Source organism: Lycorma delicatula, chromosome 9 (genome assembly GCF_047948215.1).
Source record: "Lycorma delicatula isolate Av1 chromosome 9, ASM4794821v1, whole genome shotgun sequence".
In the NCBI taxonomy this organism is placed as follows: Eukaryota; Metazoa; Arthropoda; class Insecta; order Hemiptera; family Fulgoridae; genus Lycorma; species Lycorma delicatula.
In genome coordinates this window covers 88,589,846-88,610,655 of record NC_134463.1, presented here as the reverse complement: position 1 = coordinate 88,610,655, position 20,810 = coordinate 88,589,846, and the positions used below count along the sequence as shown (strand labels likewise).

Genomic DNA, 20,810 nt, shown 5'->3' with positions numbered 1-20,810 from the left:
CATATGTCCAAATTGGATCGATTAGAATACTAATTATTACAACAATTATAAAAGAAGGGAAAGTCCCTTCTAGAGCTATAGCTCTGCTACAGTGTTATCTAGACGGTAAAGTAAAATCATTACATTAATATTGTGTTCTAATCATTAAGCATTTGATTTCTGATTGTTTTTATTTTTATGTTTAAGGAACCAATTTAATGATACCATGATAATTCCCAAATAATGTAACAAAACATTATGTTATACATAAACTAAAATATGAGTAAAATAAAGAAATAAATATAATTACTTATATTTAATATTTATTTCAGAGAAGGTTATACGCCTCAGAAAACTGCTACCAGTTAAACGGAGTGAAATTTTTTCTACAAAAGAAATATTACTTATTAACATCAAGTGTTATTTTACTGCTGAAAATATTGAAGAATTTCTAAGATTAAAAAGATAAATACCAACACAGAAGTCATAGATCTACAAAGAAAATGAAACGCTTCAATATTTTAGGGATTAACATTGCAAGTTATACCAAATAATCTTTCCAAAACAAAGAACAAGGACTGTTAGTAACCAATGGTTATAACAACTGATGTCACAAAATAAACAAAAAAAAAGTTTGTTTTTAAAAAGAAACGTGTCACGTAACAGCAATTTAAAATGTAAATAATAATTAACATTTATAATAGTTAAATGATAATTTTACTGTTAATATAAAGTAATTAAAAAAAATTTGAATATTACTGAATTAGATGAGATGAAGACAAGAAAAGTGAATGAATATTCAGTTTTGCTTTTAATGGAAATTAGTCTTTTTTTACATTATTTTAATGTAAATTTGGTGTTCACTTTATTAATGGCATAAACAGTTTATCGTAATAACATCCGTACATTAATTTTATTGTTGATCAAGTTAATTTTAACTAGTAAAAGAATACTAAAAAAAAAAAAGAATATAAAACAGTCACAAATAAAAGAATGTGTAATACATATAATGTGTTACTACTACCAATCTCTCCTCACTTAACTAGTGAATATTGTTCTGACTAAAATATTACATGAGACCAAATAAATTCTACATCTAATTATCAATAAATTTTCTTGTATGTATCTATCATTAAAAGATTATACAGCTTTACAGAATTTTTTTAATTGTAGGTTTTTATCCAATCTGTTTTATCTACACAAAGGTGAGGGAAGAAAAAAAAATTAAAATATATTTTTCTGATGCGGTTATAATTCTTTAATTAATCCTCTACATTTTCATTCTTCACAAAATAAACAAAAAAAAGTTTGTTTTTAAAAAGAAACATGTCACGTAACAGCAATTTAAAATGTAAATAATAATTAACAGGCTTATTAATAATATTCAATTGTTTATCCCATTATGATCAAGCATCTTTACTTTTGTCTACTATATAATATTCTTTCATCTATTTTATATTTCTTTCACCAACAATTCTTAATACCCTATACATAACCCTTGTCCCACTTCCTTTAATGAATTCGTACTGTTTTTCTGTAATCCTTTGATTTAGTATTTTGTGAAACATCTTTAACTACATCTGGGTTAGAGAATCCTACCATCAGAAATCATATCTTTTCTTCTTCTTTTTTTAAATAAAAAATACTTTATTCTTTCAGTAGGTGAATTATTAATATACTACGATAAAGACTAACAGTAATGTGGGAGTGTTTTCTTTTAGTCTTGAATTTTGTTATTTTACTTACCTGGCTATAACAATAATAGCCATAGCAGGAAAGTATTACAGATTGATCAAAAAAAGTCTGAAAATATTAACCTTTTTTCAACTTTTTTGCCTTAAAGAGATGTTTAAAATCTTTTTTTAATAAAAAAAAAGATAAATTTAAGTAAATTGTAAATAATCTATGAAAATAATTTTTTATTCCTAGTCCAAAAAATTATTTTTTGTCAGACAAATATTTGTGTATACATGTTAGCCTGTATTTGTTCTTATAACTCTGGACCCTATGGACTGATTTTCTTCAAACTTGGTAAGTAGAGAGGTACTTCCTTCAGGAAGAAAGAGTGTATTAAATTTATGGAAAAGAGACAGGGGTGTTTTGGCCAAAGTAAAATTTCAAATCTTTACTGAGGCTCTTTGCAAAAAACTATTCTTTCAAAAGTTGAAGTTTTTTTATAAAAATCACAAATTACCAAACATTCTTATTTAATAGTTATCCCCTTTTTGGAAAAATGACTTTACAGATTTTTTTATTTACTTATATATTGCTTCAGAAAATGAGTTAATGGGAATTCTTTCCATTTATATTTTTTATATTGACATGTCTTCAAATCACTATAAACATATTCTACCCATCCCACTTCAATGGTCTGTGATAACAAAAATATTTTTTTCATTAAAAAATTTTAATCCATCTTGCAAGTTACCCATTGCGTTTTAAAATGTAAAAATCTTAATTTTTTGAAAAAAAATTAGCCAAAAATTTTTACTCCCTTCCTAGAAAATGACAATTTTGTTTATTTAGAATTGTGGCTGTATGTTTGTATTTTTCAAACAATTTTAAAAAGTTCTTTTTTAGATTTATTATTACCAAATAGGGATTATTTTCTTAAATATTAATTTTAACCAAATGCTTCCATTTTATATTCATTTTGTATTTAATAAAATGAATAATATTAAAATTTATTATGATATATATATTATTTTTAATATCAAAGAAATAACTGAAACTGGCAAACTGAAAATTGTAATTGAAAATTGGACTATTTTTTTCTTTTTTTTTTGTTTAACCTTCGGGTCTGCAGTTAAGCAATTTTTTTCCGCAGAGAATGCTTTGTAGCATGTGTGCAAAATGCCATGCCTGACCAGGATTGGAACCCAGGACCTCCGGGTGAAAGGCTGAGACACTACCTCTCACGCCATGGAGGCATGGCGTGAAAAATGCCGGCCTCCCGGCATTGAAAACTGGACTATATTCACTCTCTGTACTTTTAGTTAATGTATATATTTGGAAAAGAACAAGAAAAAAAATGTCCACCCTACAATTTTCATTAAGTTCTTTACAGTACAGAAAAGTCAACTTTTTAAAATATTTATTTATTTATTTAACTGTATCATAAAATTAGAAATGAATATTTTTATATAAAAATTTGAAAAAAGAATTCATAATGTTGGTTATTGTTTTCCAACTAAAAGGAATTATTTTACCATAAAGATACAAACAGAGCTTAAAATGATCAAATTACAAAAATGAACTGCATCACTTTTCTGGCTATGCTGATCACTGCCATCTTTTTTTAACATCCTACTTCGAGTATAAATGAAATATCAATAATAAATTTAATAAAAATTATTAAAGGCTGTTCATAGGTTATATTAAGATTACATAAAAGTAGGCTCTTTTTTGTTTCAAAACACTTGAAAAAATAAGATCATCAAAAAATATTTTCATTTATTTATATATATAAGTTTGTATTTAGTTAATTTATATTGCCAGTAACCTACATTTTCTTGAGTTCACTTTTATATCATGTGTACAAATACAAAATTGTTATAATGATTTTAAAAGTAATAATATTAATTATAGTAAAAAGAAATGACGTATTTCTATAAATATCCAATTATCACAACTTATCTTCAATTGAAATAAACTTTTTAATGCTGATAATACAATTATTTTTAAAAAAATATGTCAATCAAAATAAAACCACACCCAAATACAGTATCATGTTATAGTCTGCAATAATATAATGCAACACACACACACACACACACACACACACACACACACATTGGCTGATGTATATAATTCTTATACCAATGTTTTCATTTAACTTTGAAAATGGTTTTAGGTGCAAATTTAAAAACTCTGTTATTAGATGAGCAGCAAAGCTTAAACTTATAATATCATTTTTCATATAAGATTATATTTATACTAAACTAGTTCACTTCTATAGACAGCTATAATACATAGTTCCTGCAAACAATATATTTAAAAAAGTCAGAATCTTATTTTTGTGTTTCATCAAATAAAACTGGGTTAACATTTTTTTAAGATATCAGTAAAATTAATACAAAATGTTATTAATTTTGATTCTTTTTAAAAAAGATTTTAATTTAAAAATGTCTCAATTTTTAAACCATGGAATAAAACATGAACTATTTCTTTAATTTATATACATGTATTTTAGCAAAAATTCAAGTGAAAAATATAACTAAAATGTATAATTTTATATAACTGTTTATTTTGGAATTTTAAAAGGAATTTCCTTCCACTATCTTGTGGGGGACAGTATTTTGCGATTTATACACACTGGTTGAATTACAATAAATGATTACAAGCCAAGAACAATTAAAACAGAATTTTAAGCAATTTTTTTATATTTTGAACCAAGAGTTCTCTTCCAGATAATAAATAAGATCTGTTATCTAGAAGAACACTGGCTTGTGAACATGTTATAAATTTCATAAATAAATTCACTTTGCTCTAAAATTAAATAATTTATAAATAACTTGAATGCACAATCATTAGCGAAACAACTGGATCATTTCCTTCTAACACAACCTTCTATATATTTTTATATGGTCAGTGAGTTGTCATTAACAAGCTAAAAAAGGTGTATTAATTGACTACAAAAGATGAATCTTTTTGAATTTTATTCAATGGAAATTAATTATGAGAGAGGTTAAACATAAATAGGAATTTTTATGCTGCATTCATAACAAGTGCAAAGTTGACATGACTCATTAGACAAACATTTACATGTGTAAATTTATCATCAGTAGTTGAGACTGTGTGTCATTATTAGTCATGTTTTAATCAACATGTGTAATTACACAAAAACACTTTTGTGTATAACACTTTATATGATACACAAAAGTGTTATGCAACAATTTATTATTCAGTTTCAAATTGATGAAGGAATAATTCTACCTCAGTTTTGTACAAGACTTAAAAATTGCTTTTAAAGTGAGACGGTCTCTCTCTCTCTCTTTCTCTCTCAATTCAGAGAATAATAGTGCAGAAGAGGGTTAGGAGAGAGTTTGAAATAAACCATACACTCATCGGTCAAGAATCATAGACAATAAAGATGAACATACGAAACTGAACTGCTTATTTAAGAAAGTTGGTGAATTATTATGAGGAAATCATTGGAAAACTTGAAATAAGTGTTGGAAGTGTAGAAACAATAATAAGCGATCATCTTCAATTTAGCAAAGTGAGTGGCTCATTATTGATTTTTTGCAGCTTGGATACAAAAAAAAAAGACTGTTTGCTATTACACAACTTCTGTGGAGATATAAAAAAAAAAAACAGAAAGAAATTTTACTCTGTAATAACCTACGCTGAAATACAGATACAATATATCACCCCAGAATGAAAATAAGTAAGTATGCTGTAACAATCAAACTAACCTCCGCAGGAAGGAAACCCACATTTTTTACTAGGATAATAATGGCAACCTTCTTCTAGAATTAATAGGTAATTCCTACCTTGAATTTCTCATAGGTCAAAATATTATTAGTCTTTTTAAATTGTAACATTAGAATTTAAAAAGATAAAATGAAGTCTGCAGTCAATTCATTAGGAGAAGAATATTTTCAGTAGAAGGGTTGCTCACTCTTTTTATTTGTTTTATCCAAGACATGAATTTCAATATGAATATTGTTCTTACATTGCTGTATTAACTGTATTAACACCATGAGAGTTCAAATAAGCTGTATTATCCTATCCTCCATTTTTCCTGGATCAATGACATTAGACTATCATCTTTTAGGCTCACTTAAGAAATGTTTAGAAAATAAGAAATTCAGTTTGAATATGGAGGTCAATGGTGGTGTCAAGGGTAATTCAAGATGCAATCAACAAACTTTTTCTCTTCATGAAGAGAAAGACTTTCTTTTCATGAAGCTTCCAAAGTATTAGCACTGACAAGAGACTATATTGAGAAATAATGTATGAGTCAACTTATTGTACTCAATAAATTAATTATTATTATCTTTTATGACCGCATAGGATCACTTTAATCAATCCATTATCCAAGTCTCTTTGACGAGACAGTTCAGGCATTGCGGTCCTCCCAGTATTTTTTCATACGTTCTGATCTTTGTGCCCTTTCTAGTGTTGAAAATGTTCTTGTGAGTTTTTTCTTGTGTATGTGTGTGTGTGTGTGTGTGAGTATTTTATTCTTGATTTTCTTGTTTAATTTTATCTTATCTGTCTTCTGGTGTAAGGCCCATTTCCTTCAGACCTTCTTTTATTTCTCTGATCCATCTGTATCTGGTCTTGGTGTTTTTTGAGTCAACATCATATTGTACTAGCTGTTTCAGAAGTCTTGAATCTTGCATCTTCATGATATGTCCAAAGAATCCAAGGCTTCTCTTGCACATGGTATCAGTGATGGGTTCTAACTCTTTGTACACGACTTTGCCGGGCACAATCAACCACTGCCCATCTTTCTGGTACTTTTTTCTAGGGTCCATTTTTCTTTTAGTTATAGTTCAATAAATTAATTATATACAGCTCTGAAATTTCTGTTAATATACTTTCTTTTTTATCAACATAATTTTCAACTTCATTCTAAGTATATGTCTGCCTAACTAAAACAAAAACTTAAAATAATGTTAGCTGGTACCAGGAGAAAAATCATTAAAAATCTAAATGGATACATTTTGAAGTTATTAAAAATGTATTTATAGAATTTTGTGCAGTTTATTATAAAAATATATATTTATTATTTATATATTTAAATAATTGATGAAAATGTTGAGCGTAACTGAACTGCTTTTGAATGTAGCCCTAGGAAATCCTCAAGCGGAGGAAGCAGAGAACTTAGAATTTTGCAACCAGTGGTATGGCGTGTCTTAAAATATGTCTGCATCTGAGGCCATGTAAGTTTCAGTTACTTCAGATGCTGCATCCACATGATCATGAAAAAAGATACAATTGACGCAATGCCAAGACAGTGGATTGTAAGAGGTAATCTACATGATCTCGTTCATCTTAAGTGGCCTCTAAGGTCATTAGATCTTACCCTTGTGATTTTTATCTGTGGGGTACTTAAAAGATAGCATGTATGTACCATCTATGCCTGCTACTATTCAAGATCTGCAAAATTTAAATGTTACAGCAGAGAATTCAATAACCAGGAACCAGTTAATTCATGGGTGGCAAAAAATGGACTACCGATTCCAACATCTGTTGCATAACAAATGGTACTCATTTTGAATGCAAAAATAAAACTTTGAACTTTTGGCATTATGAGCAAGTAAATTTTTCCATAGGTAGGATATTGACTTACCATGCACCCTCAAATATAGAGGATCAGGGAGTTTTCTGTCAGGGTTACCAACCTAAGAAATAACTTAATACAATTTATGAGAAAGGTAGGAATATTGAACTTTATTTCGGTAGGTGTAAAAGAGAAGACATGTTCACTTGACATTTTATCATACAATTTTGATGCCTACACTTTTAATAATAAAGACACACTACTTTTGAATAAAAGAGACAAATCAAAAATGCTGGCTGCTGAGGTGAGATTTGTAAGGAAAGTTCTAAGGCTACACAAAAAGAGAGTTAATAATAAATGTCACTATCAGATCACGATTAGGATTATAACTATTAAGTTATACCACAAAAAAAATATAAAAGAAATTGAACTGGAAAATGTTAAGAAGAAACTATCTTTACTAATCTAGAATTACATCCATCTGGAAGAGAACAGACCCTGATAGGAAGAGAATAAGATGACCCCGGAACAGTACATTGTGACTAATTCATGATGGGAAAAGAAGAAGAAGAAGAAGAAGATGAAAAAGCCAGATCTGATTTGGATTTGAATCCACAAGTTTCTAGACAAAAAAACATAGTCATATATTAAATATTAAGTAACACATTCTATTTATATTTTTATAAAAACACAAAAACCACTATTGCTTTAATGGTCTATCTTTTTGTGTGATTTCAAGTTCTGAAACTTCACTGAAAAAATCTGATGTGGACAACACATGATTTCATTGTATAACACATTTTTTAATGAAAAGTAATGAAATTACTTATATTTAATGAAATTTTATTTCATTAATAACTTCTAATATTTTTTCATATTTTTTTTTAAATTAAATTATTATTCATTGTAAATTTTTTTTACAATGAGTGGTTAATAATTTATATAAACAAAAATGTAAATATTCGTTTGTTCAAAATCTTAAATCCCCGAAAGTTCTTTACCGATGGTTTTGAAATTTTGACACAACGTTGCATTCCAATACGCGCTTGTTTTTATATACATACTATTTATACACCTAAGATGTCATACCTGTGACAGGTAAAAACATGCTTTTTTTGAAAAATAGCTCTATCTGTTGGATCTAAAAGCAACACACGCTATAATAAATATTTTACGATTCCATTTCAATGTTTCCGATATGTGTGTCCGCTATAGACTAAAAAACTACTGGACCTATTTACGCGTGGAGAAGAAGTGGAAAGGGGAAGAAGGGGAATCGAAAAAGGGAAAAATCTATATAAAAAAAGGTAAAGGGAAGAAGGGGGAAAAGAAAAAATGGGAAAGAACGGGAAAGGGAATGGAAAGGGAAAGGAAGAAAATAGAAGGGAAATGGGAAAAGGGTAAGGAATATGGTAAAAAGTAAGATGGGGAAAAGGGAGAAAAGGAAAAGGGGGAAAGGGAGAAAGGGAAAGGTTAAATTTTGTGAAGTTCCGTAATGATCATTTTGTTAATGTTTTATCAAACTTTCAATTGTGTTCATTTAATCTATATATATATATATATATTATATATACTGAAATCTAGCAATAGCGAAGCATTGCCGGATCTACTAGTTATTAATAAATAAATATATTTAAATTGGTGCTATAGGAGAATGTTAAAAATCAGATGGGTGGATAAAGTGACAAATGAAGAGGTATTGCGGCAAATAGATGAAGAAAGTAGCATTTGGAAAAATATAGTTAAAAGAAGAGACAGACTTATAGGCCACATACTAAGGCATCCTGGAATAGTCGCTTTAATATTGGAAGGACAGGTAGAAGGGAAAAATTGTGTAGGCAGGCCACGTTTGGAGTATGTAAAACAAATTGTTGGCGATGTAGGATGTAGAGGGTATACTGAAATGAAACGACTAGCACTAGATAGGGAATCTTGGAGAGCTGCATCAAACCAGTCAAATGACTGAAGACAAAAAAAAATATTTAAATTAAAAAAAAGGAGATGAAGTCTGATTCGAACCGACGTGCCTTCCCCTAAGATCCAAATATTTCATTAATTAATATTTTATTTGGATATAACTCTGGAACCAATGAAAACAAGTACCACTTATGAATATCGTTAAAAAGCTCTCAATGAGGAATTATTACTGCAATTAAGAAAAAGTCTAAAATCCCATCTTTTTTGAATTTTGGGTTTTTTGAACACTTTTGTTTCAAATGGGGAGCTGCACAACTAGATGTTACAACAGTTCTAAATCCAAAATTTCTACATACTACGGCTAATCTTTTTTAATTATGTGAGATACAAACGTACCTACAGACGTCACGCTGAAACTAGTGAAAATCGATTCAGTAATGGTCAAAATGGATATTTCCGTTGAAATTTGAAAACCGTAATTCTTGTTTACTTCGTACAAGGAAGTAAACATCATATCTTAATCTAATAGTTACAGCCTAACGACAATCAAGAAGATATAATTTAACAATGAATTAGATTTTTAATCTCTGTTGTAAAACTTTTAACTACAAAACATTTTCTAGTCAAGTGATTGACTAGAAAAATAAAAACATTATTGTGATTTCACGGCATTAATCTCTGCATTTTATATGTCGTGATTCATTTTATCATGTACATAATGTGAAAAATTCTACGTGAAGTAATCAATGTTATCTTGTTGGTAAACGCCAATAAGAGTTCGTAAACTTTTTATAAAACTTTCTGTAACATATACAGTTAATAAATATGAAACCGATTATGTATATGTAAAAACATACTTCAGTTCAATTATTACAAAAATAATAACACAATTCAATGATAAGATATCCGAATAAAACTGTATATTTTATTCAGCTACCCATAATTCATCGTATAAAAATGATTGATTAAGTGTTTTCTAAGTGTAAGAAAACTTACGCATTATGTGATAAAAAAAAACCTTTGGTAAAGTACAAACAATGTAATAAATGTTACAAAATTATTGACAATATTTTTAGAAGCATATACAGAACAAACGGTTTACTCTTTTTTCTAGTTTTTTCTATTTCTACACATTTAATGTTCAAATATTATAATTAGTGTATATTAATTACTAAAATAGGTAATAAATTAATTACACAGACTATTAATAGTCCTAGAAGGACTATTAAGCCCCATAAAGTTATTTTGTTTCATGTCAGCCATTTAAGGAACTTGGCCGGTCTAATAAGGAATTGTGTGCGGTCGGATAACCTTGTGAATTCGTGGAACAAAATCAAACCGTACTGTTTTTCTTTGAAGGGTCTTAATAAAACGATAAGCGTATTATCATTATTAAATTTTTATTATGTTTATGAATATTCCCGACTAAAATATAATATTATCTCTACAAATCCCTAAAAAATTCAAAACGAGTTTTAAAGGTACAAAAATGGGCTGTCAGATCTTGTTTGGTGCTCAAAAGTGTGATATTAATATAGATGATACTGAGTGGCACATTAAGTATAGACTGATATTTAGAAAATTACAATAAAAAATTAACTTATACTTAAGAATATTAAAACTTTGTTAAAAAGAATAATCATTTATTCTTAAAAAATAATATCATCCATCCCTACCAAATCAGACAACGGAACTATTTTCGTTAACTAAGCACAATACATAGACTTATGAGAAAGGGACTTTTTCTTCCGTTGTCATTTTTACTAAATTACCATTTGAAAAACTGAAAAAATTACATTTGAAAAATCTTTCCGCCAATTTATTTAAAATACAACTAAAAGATTTCTATTTTTCAAAAGCAATATTATTCTGTCAATGAAGTTTTAAATAATACAAATTAAAAAAACTGATTGTAGTAATTTTTATATTTATTGTATTTACCTTAACATTTCTCATCTGTTTTTAATTAAATAATTTATATAGATTTTATTCATATTATTTCTCTTCAATGAAACACATTGTACGTTGGCTTGTTTGCTGTATGTGCTCACATTTTTACTTCCTTGTTCGAAGTAAAGGAAGTATTGTGATCCCGAAAAGTTTGGTTTTCAAATTTCAACGGAAATATCCATTATGACCATCCCTAAATCCATTTTGACTAGCTTCGACGTGAGGTCTGTACGTACGTACATCTCGCATAACTCAAAAACGATTGGCCGTAGTATGTAGAAATTTTGGATTTAGGACTTGTGCATCTCCCCTTTTGATTGCAATCGACTGGACCAAAAGTATTCAAAAAAGCCCAAAATCCAAACAAAATTGGATTTTTGTCTTTTTCTTGATTGCAGTAATAAGCCCTCATTAAGAGCTTTTCAACGATATATCATAAGTGGTGCTTATTTTCACTGGTTCCACAGTTATAGCCAAATCAAACTTTAATTAATAAAATATTTGGATCTTATAAGGGCACATCACTTCGAATCAGACTTCATCTCCCTTTTTTTTAATTTATGTTTTTAACTTTTTTTTTAAATTTATACATTGATTTATTAATAATATTATTAACCCGTGATTGTAAAAAAATCTTTATAATAAATAATTATTCAATAATAACAATTAAAAAAAAGTTATGAAAAAAATTCAGAAGTTATTAGTGAAATAAAAATTTATGTACTTTTAAAAATGTGTATATATAATTTAATAGGCACTATTATATATGTGTATATATAATAGATTTAGTGAAGCATTTAATTATTTATAATAATTGAAAATTATAATTTAGTATTGTATTTTTTTGGATTTTCTAATTTTATTTCTATTTAATTTTATTTAATTATTCTGGAATTTCTGTTCAATTTTATCTACATTAAAGTTAACTACAGAGTGACTGAAAAATAGACCCTCACAAGAACAACATATACTCTGTGGCATACATGCCTGATCTTTAATAAATTTGCAAAATATTTTAATCTTTTAGTTCATTACTCCTCTGATATTGTCGAACAATATTCTCCCTAAGTCAGAGTTGATCATCATTCTGTTTATTTGTTTTTTGTTGCCAATCATGTAACCGCTCTTTGGTTTGACATAATTCTTCTGTGACATAATTTGTGTTCACATTTTCTAGTTTTCAAATTTTCTCTCACTTTATATTCATCATCCTTTTTATTATTTCCTTGGTCTTAACGTTTTCTTCCTGTTTATATTTATAATCTTCTCTTAATCTTTTTATTCTTGCTTTGGCTTTAACATTTTCTTCCTCTTTATATTTTTCATTCTCTCTTAAATTTTTTATTCTTCCCTTGTTAACATTTTCTTCCTCTTCATATTCATCTTCTTGTCCTTTTTATAAGATAACCAGTATACAGTGTACATTTGTAACCAGTATACAGGAGTTCACTAAACATAATAGTTTAATTATTATTAACGTTTATTTATACGACACACCAGAAATCTGAAACTTTTGTTAATCAGCAACTCACAAAGATACGAATAATACTGATCTAGCAATATGAGTAATAAAGGGACTTTTACTGTGTCCTAATATTTCATGTAAGATTGTTGAATTAATAACTGTTTAAATATTGTATGCAATTTAATAGGTGTACAAGGAAGTCATGTAATGTCCACATCAGATTTGAAATTCTTTCAGCCTCTGCAAAGCACAGAATTAGAAAAACACTCTTACTTTTAATTTTTTTTTATTTCATCAAAACCTTTTTGGGCCTAAGCCCATTTAAATTTATTTTTATTTTAAACAAACAATTTTTACAAAATGTAAAAAGCTAATAGAGTTATTGTGTAAATTGCAAACAGTTCAAGAATTTATAAAAGGTATCACTGAGGATGGGCTATTTAAAAATCTTAAACAAACAACATGGTTTAAGTAAATAAATAGTTTTATTGTATGAAAGGAAGAGAAATTTTCATAAAATTCTGAATTTGATGGAGGGAGAGAAATAAGGATAAATAGTTTTTGAAACTAACAGCATGAAGGAAGCAGATATATTTGGTCAGAGAGAGCAACAGCACATTTTTGTTATGAATTTTTACTATCTATTTGGCAAGTTAAAAGACCTAGTTATAAAAAATTATTGTTACCGAAGCTAATTGAAAATCAGTAAAAATTGTTCCAAAATAGGTATGAACTTAAAGAATTTTAAAAAAACTGATAAAGTGGTTAATGGTAGTGTTGAAAAGCTGTTGTGATACTGAGTGGTGCTACAGACTCAGATTCAAATTTAACGATAACCTTTAAATTTAAATAACAGTGTTACCATTGTGTAGTTAATTAAAGACATTGATTCAGGATTAGTCAACCTTATATGTGACATCAGCAAGAGCTAGCACAGCCTATATCACGTAGAAGATTCTAAATAGAAATTCTAATTGAAGCATTTCCCTTGATTTTTACTCGAACTTGTTTTTTTTTCTAAGATATAGAAATAAAAATAAGGCATATTATTACTATATTTGTTACGAAGTTCCTAATAAACTTAAAAGAGTCATTTTATTAAAATTTTGGATTAATTCCCAGAGTAAAAAAAAAAATAGCCACAATTAATTTAAAAAAAGTTCAAATGCTAAGTTATTTAAAATAAATGGACCTAATAAATCATTTCAGTTAATAAATGTAAACAAGGTTTAAAAAAATTGAATAAAATGTACAATACTGTGTAAATACTCAATAATTTATAGTTCTCTGTAAGTAGATGATAAGATTTTAGGAAAAGGCGGCCCAGTTTTAACTGATAGGAGCATTAGCCACAAGTTTGGATTTTTATGCAATCTCTGGATGGGAAACATAATCTTCAAATGGTTTTACATGCACATTGATCCTCCTCCAATGAACCGTATTAAGAATCAGTTAACCTGTTTGCTACCAAAAGGGACAGCACATACGGCTTTAGGAGTAGATTTAGAAGAGCAGCTACGATCATTACCACAGAAAAGAGAGATGAAGGATAACGAAAGGAAGAGAGTATAGGAAGGATGTGTTCAAATCAAAGATGGACCACTTCTAATCAGAGGAAGGGTATTTATGACCTTTCACATTATCAAACTTTACAGTCACTTTGATTTGACAGTGTCTTTCAGTCACTGAACGATAAAACTGCATGGACCAGTTTTGTAAAACCAGTTCTGAAGCAGCCACATTGTCAGTAGTTCAATTTTCTGGTTCTAACAGTTTTTACTTAAAAAGCGTACTTAAAAAATTATTTATACAAAATCTAATAAAAAATTCAATACCTTCAGACTGATCTTTAAACAAATTTCAAATTCAGAATTTAGTAAAAATCCTTTGTCTCTAGAAAAAAATATTGGTTATCATTTGCATTCTGCAAAATACTGCAACTGTTTTTTATAAGAAATCTTTTATTAAAATGACGGCCTAAATGTACTGTTTGAATGAAAGATACAGATAGAATAGAGTAAAATAAAACTGTTTATTATAAAACCTAAAACATATTTTCCTTGTACTTGAGAAGTATGTGTAATATATATGCATATGTAATTTACTAAAAAAACTAAATACAGATTGAACAAACTTAGTATTATGAAATAAGTAGAAAAATTGTAATGAAACATATACAATAATGGTGAATATGTTAGCATCACTGAAAGCACAACACACACACACACACACACACACACACACACACACACCCTGATTTAAATGGAAAAGTTTTCAATTCAGTTATATAGTACACTCTAATCTAATAATAATTCAGCATATTTAAATAGTTCATGGTTTGAAAACAATCAATGCAGTTGTAAGATTTTTTTTAAATTTATAAAGTACTGTATTTAATCTGTAAATATAAAATTAAAGTTTAATTTCTGTGTTACAGAAATTCCTGTACTGTCAGTACAGTACAGGAACAGTGTGTTGCTGCAATGGAGTGTCTACAAATGGATTGAAAAATTCAGAAATGGTCGCACAAGTGTTATGCACGATGGAGCCGGACGACTGTTTACCGCTACAAATCAGGAAAACATTGAGCATGCATGTGACATGGTTTTCTTAGACAGACGAGTAACTATTGATGAAGTGGCACATCATCTGCAAATTAATCACGGTTCTGCCTACGAAATCATCCACAATAGACTTGGGTTTCATAAAGTCTGTGAAAGATGGGTCCCAAAACAACTCACACAGTTGCATAAACAAATGCGCTTGGACATCTACCAAAAACATTTGGATCGCTATGGTAATGAACAGGACATCTTCTTAGACAGACTCGTCACTGGTGACGAAACATGGATCCATCATTACAAGCCAGAGAGTAAATGGCAGAGTATGGAATGGAAACATCCAAATTCGCCCGGCAAAAAATAGTTCAAGACCCAACCATCCGCAGGAAAAGTGATCCTTACGGTTTTTTGGGACTCTTAAGGCCCATTACTGGAACATTATGAGGAAAGGGGCACGACAATAAACAGTGCGTGTTACAGTGAGATGCTTACTGCCAAGCTGAAGTCTGCAATTCGAAGCAAACGCTGAGGACTGTTGTTGAAAGGTGTTGTGTTGTTGCACGAACACCTTTCAACAAATGAAATACAATTGCAAAGTCTGCAAATACAATTTTCCTATCTGCTCTAAGCAATAATAAATACCACTAGCACCATGAGGCCAGAGCTCATCAGCTGACAAAGTGAAGTTTGAATTTTATCTTTACACCACTGTAGACTAATAGCCGTTGGTGATATCAAACATTCTCATCAGATTTTGCACATGTACCTGCAGTTTAAATGTGAGGTATTATGTCTGATGTGAGATGTGAGGATGTCCGGCAGATAAGTCTGAACAGCAATATACAAACCAGTTACTGCCAAACTAATCAGCCGGAATAATTCAATTTAACCTTATTATTGAACCAGTGTTAAATTATATCATATAATTCATTTTACTAATTAATTGTGTATCTGCAAAAAACTTACTAATACTAATTAATACTAATATTAATTACTAACTTACTAATTAATTGCCCAAAAAATGAAAATGGAAAGAGTTCTCCATTTGCTAAAAAAAGAATGCTAACTATTTAACAAAGTTGCAAAAATAAGCAGATCAAATACATACATAAATACCTAAAAAGCAATATTAAGTTATCAGTACAAAAAAACTATTCAAATTTTTTTTTATACAATTGCCTTTATATTGGTTTTAAAAAATAAACTTTCATAATTTTTTCAATCATTTATATTTAAAAAAACTGTGCTTCCTTTGATAAAATTAAAATATGCTCATTTTTATAACAAAAAAAATAATATACTTGAACCAAACTGGACCTACTTTTGCTTTAGGCAATGTACAAGTAATACTTGCCCTATGAGAAAAGATTTTATGTTTCTGATGCTGTTTTTAAAAACCAAACAATCTCAGACCAATTTTATTTCTAAAATTAAATTATAAGAAATTAAATATATTAATAACAATATTAATTTAGCATGTTAAAATATCATTTAACATGTTTTTAAAATAGTAATAAAAGTTTCTAATCAGATTAACACTGAATCTTCTAGAAATTATAGAGTAGTTTAATGTGTACTTAATATACAATAAATTTTATTCTGAAGTACCTTAGGAATTAGTCCCAGCTCCCTTCCATAATATGTGCTAAATATAAGTAAGTTACACAACTTTTCAAATAAGGCTTTTAAAATTGTCATTATATTGTGTAATGGATTAATTTCATGATCGCATATTAGCATAATTATTTCCTATTACTATTATTTTTAAATGTATATTTATATGAACTATGAACAAACATTTTCCTTTTTTATTCATTGTGATTTTTTTTTAATATTATATGATGCTGCTTTAACCATGATTTTCTTCTCATTTTTCATAATCCTTCCAAGCAAATGTTGGAACAATACCTTTTCCATAGCTATCCATTCCAAATGTAATATATCATTTTTTGTGTTTTTCTTTAGTTAACTAGTGAACAAAAAAAAATTGTGAAATTTTTTCTGACAAATATTAAAGTTTAATTAAAATACGACCAATTTTCAGGGAAAAAAAATTTTCTGAAAATTTTACCCAATATGACATTTAAAAAATTATCATATAATTTTCACTGTAATCTTACTATATTAATAAAATATTGATAATCCTTTTGATAATAAATTTAAAATTTCAAAAGAATTAATACGGTGATTTTTATTTATGTTATAAAATAACATTTCAAGATAGAAATTTACAAACTAATATTTTATAAAATATATTTTTACTGAATTTGAAACAAAATAAAAACTACTAACCCATAAAAAATTTGAAAATTTAATTTTTTTTAATAATAAAAATCCATCAACTAAAGCTGAACATACAAGATGGTAAAGATAGTACCATTTTCTGGGAGAGACTTAAAACATTTAAAATAACCGACAAACTGATTGAGAGGATAAGAAAAGTACCAGAAAATATAGAAGAATTGCAGAAATAATAAGAAGAAAATATACCAGAAGAATTAAATAAAGTAAGGTTGGAAACTTTCAAAAGGACATAGATAGAATTTAAAACAAAGAGGGAAAGGGTACTCCTAAATTCATCCACTGCGCCCTTACAGTAGGCTATTCAAAAAAAAAAACAAAATCCATCACTAACATAAATACATATTATGCAAAAAGTAAATCAACTAATTTTACTTTTAAAAAAGCTAATTAAAAAAAAAAAAAAACAAAAAAAAAATAACATCGAAAATCCAATGTTTGATTCCCAGCTAGGGTATGAAAAAATTTATGATTTAACCACAATGTTCTGTCTAGTCAACTTATGTTATTTATATGATTTAAAATAGTAAATTAAAAATAAAACACATTAAAATTAACAAAAAAAAAACTTTAAACATAAAAATAATGATAAAATAATTTTTTCAGAGCTAGTTTAAAACTGAAATTTTATTTTAATACTAAAAAAAATCAGTGCAAAAGAATAATTAAAATTATGTAAAACTTTTTTCTAATTGTATGTTATAAAATTTAAATTTAATTATGATGAAATTAAAATAATAATGAATTATTTATGATAGTTTAATTGTAGTAATTAATATAGAAAAAAAGACATATAATAAAAAATACCATTTAAATTGTTGATAAAATATGAACTATTTGATAATTAATTAAAAGAATAAACCATAAATTTTAATTTAATAAAAGAAAACCGTACCAGTAAATAGAATAGCCAGTTGTATCAATATAAGATATAGAAGGAACATGTTTTCACAATAAGATCACCATCATGACTGCAGTAAATAATTGAACACTTCAAACAATACTTAAAAGTTTACATGCTAATGGTATTCTCTCTCTCTATATGTTGTCACATAATCTTATCAGTAAGTTGCACATACTTCACCACTCCAATTATTTCAGTAATCATTGAAATCATCAGTCATTAAATCTTCAATACAGTATAATAACTTTAAAAATCTATAATCTTTTTTCTTTATTTTTTACTAGTTTTAATAATTATGGAAACTCAGAAAGTTTATCCTAATCTATCATTAGTCAATAATAATATTTCAAAATTAAAAACTGTATGAAAATATATTAATTAATTTTAATGATAAAAATCATACTTATATAAAACACTCGCTCATCATAAAAATCAGGAATATTAATAATCATAAAATAACAAAGATATTAATAATTACTTTTGTAAAATGCTACTAATACTTCAATGTACATTATTTTTATAATTAATAGGTTCATACATCCAGCTTCACTCAAGTTCCTAAAAGAGGGAAGTATCTATATCAAATTTTTATAATGAAATTTATTGTATCTTTAAGCTAAACTTATGTTCTGAGCAAGATGATATACTGTCAGAACCAATCTGTTATGATGGTCCTTTCCTCTCATCACCATCCCCTTATCACCATCCTATCTTATTGTTAAATTTCTTATCAATATCCTATCTTCATTGTTAGTTCTATAGGTGACTCTACTTTATTTTTCATGCTGAGAATCCTGGAAATACTAGTTCATTCTTCTCTCTGGAAACTTTCAATTAATTACTTAGAAATTGCTTCTGAGAAAAATTAAATAAAAAACATATTTTATAAAATTAAATAAATAAAAATATGTTTTTTTGTAATCTATCCCTTAAGTGAGGTAGGCTGTAAATGAATTCAGTTAGCTGAAAGTTAAACCTATTTTGGACAGATGCTTTTTCATTTTTGTATAACATAAAAGTTTTTGTACAAATAAATAAAATTTGTATATACAAGGTTTTTTACAATATCTCTCTCAACATATCCATTGTTTTTGAATTAAGATCTGAAGCTTATAGATGCATATATAATGATAAAATATAAAAATTTAACATAATGTACGGATATATTCTGAATCTTTAAGAAAATGTTCATGAAAACAAATAAAACTTCATCATATTTCAATTAATGTCTTTTTCAGTATTTAAACTTTATTGAACAAATCATTCAAAATGTTTGAGGAACTTTATTTTAAGTTACTGTATAGATATTCTAAATATAAAACAACTAAATGATGTACATCATTATACAACTTCTGTATCAAAGGTACAAAATTTCATAATTAATGAATGAACTAGTATTGAAAAGATAATGCTTATATAAGAGAGTATTTTTTTAATTTTTATTTATTTGCATTTTTATGTACTTAATGTTTACTAAATGGCATTACTCAAGTTTTATTTTATCAAACTTTATTACAGTATGTAACAACAATATACATAATTGTATAAAATAAATTATTTAATTATTTAAAAATAGAAATTTTAGAAGGGGAGTGTTAATAATACGTCTGGATCTCTCATGGCTAAGTAACCATGGTATTATAAAGATTAAAACTTGGCCAAATGAACAAAATAGAAAACTGTAACTGAAAACAAGAAATCAATACATCATTTTATAATGTAAATAATATAAAAGATTATTAAGTCATAAATGATAATCTTTTTAAAAATCAAGAATTATTATAAAATAAGACAGATACAATGCAAAAGAAGAATAATATAGATATCTAAATCTACTTATTAACCAATAGAATGTAACTAGTAATTATTTATTTATTCACTAAAGTTACTACTCATTGACATACAATCACAGTTTACCTAATTTAGATGAGAAATGAATTTCATAGTCTGTGAAAATTCCAGGCCTAACCAGGATTTGAACCCAGAACCTGTAAGATGAAAAGCAAAGATAGTATCATTTCATCAAGTTGGCATGGTCATAGTTATGCCCATATAATCATTTGTTATAAATTACTGTAAATAGGTTTTTATATTAATGTAAATCAGGTGTTTATATTAATGTAAAAAAAATCACTGAAAAAACCTGAAGATGAAATATTTATTATGAAAGAATAAGAAGAAAATAATTGTATCATTTCAGATAATGGGATTTTGTAGATCAAATATTTCTGTTAGGATTTCACAAAAAATTTAATAGTATTTTAAATGTTTTTCAAGCTGTCTTTATAAATCTAGCCAGTATCAAATAAGATGGAAATTTTCATATTTTTTTAATGAAAAACAATTTAATTGTTTTACTGATGATGATGATAGTATATCTTTGTCACAGGTTGATGACATAAAACATTACAACATCATCAACTAATTTCTTCCACGGGTTCTGTTTTAGCAGATGTTTGCAGTTTGTATTGAGTCTTATTGCATGTGTTTCATGTCTTC

General features: G+C 27.4%; 1 protein-coding gene and 1 long non-coding RNA gene across 3 annotated transcripts in view; both read right to left on the bottom strand.

Annotated features, from left to right (window-relative positions):
• The window catches only part of LOC142329686 (uncharacterized), a 68,098-nt gene extending 49,649 nt beyond the window's left edge, over positions 1 to 18,449 (bottom strand). Inside the window, exon 1 of the mRNA XM_075374384.1 lies at positions 18,303 to 18,449. Within this exon, the coding sequence (XP_075230499.1) occupies positions 18,303 to 18,351 (49 nt within the window). The 5' untranslated portion in view covers positions 18,352 to 18,449. The remainder of the gene's footprint in view (positions 1 to 18,302) is intronic.
• Positions 18,450 to 20,227: 1,778 nt separating this feature from the next.
• LOC142330304 (uncharacterized) overlaps positions 20,228 to 20,810 on the bottom strand; it is a 33,118-nt gene continuing 32,535 nt past the window's right edge. For both annotated transcript variants that reach the window (XR_012757759.1, XR_012757758.1), the window contains exon 3: positions 20,228 to 20,299. This is a non-coding gene — a long non-coding RNA (uncharacterized LOC142330304). The remainder of the gene's footprint in view (positions 20,300 to 20,810) is intronic.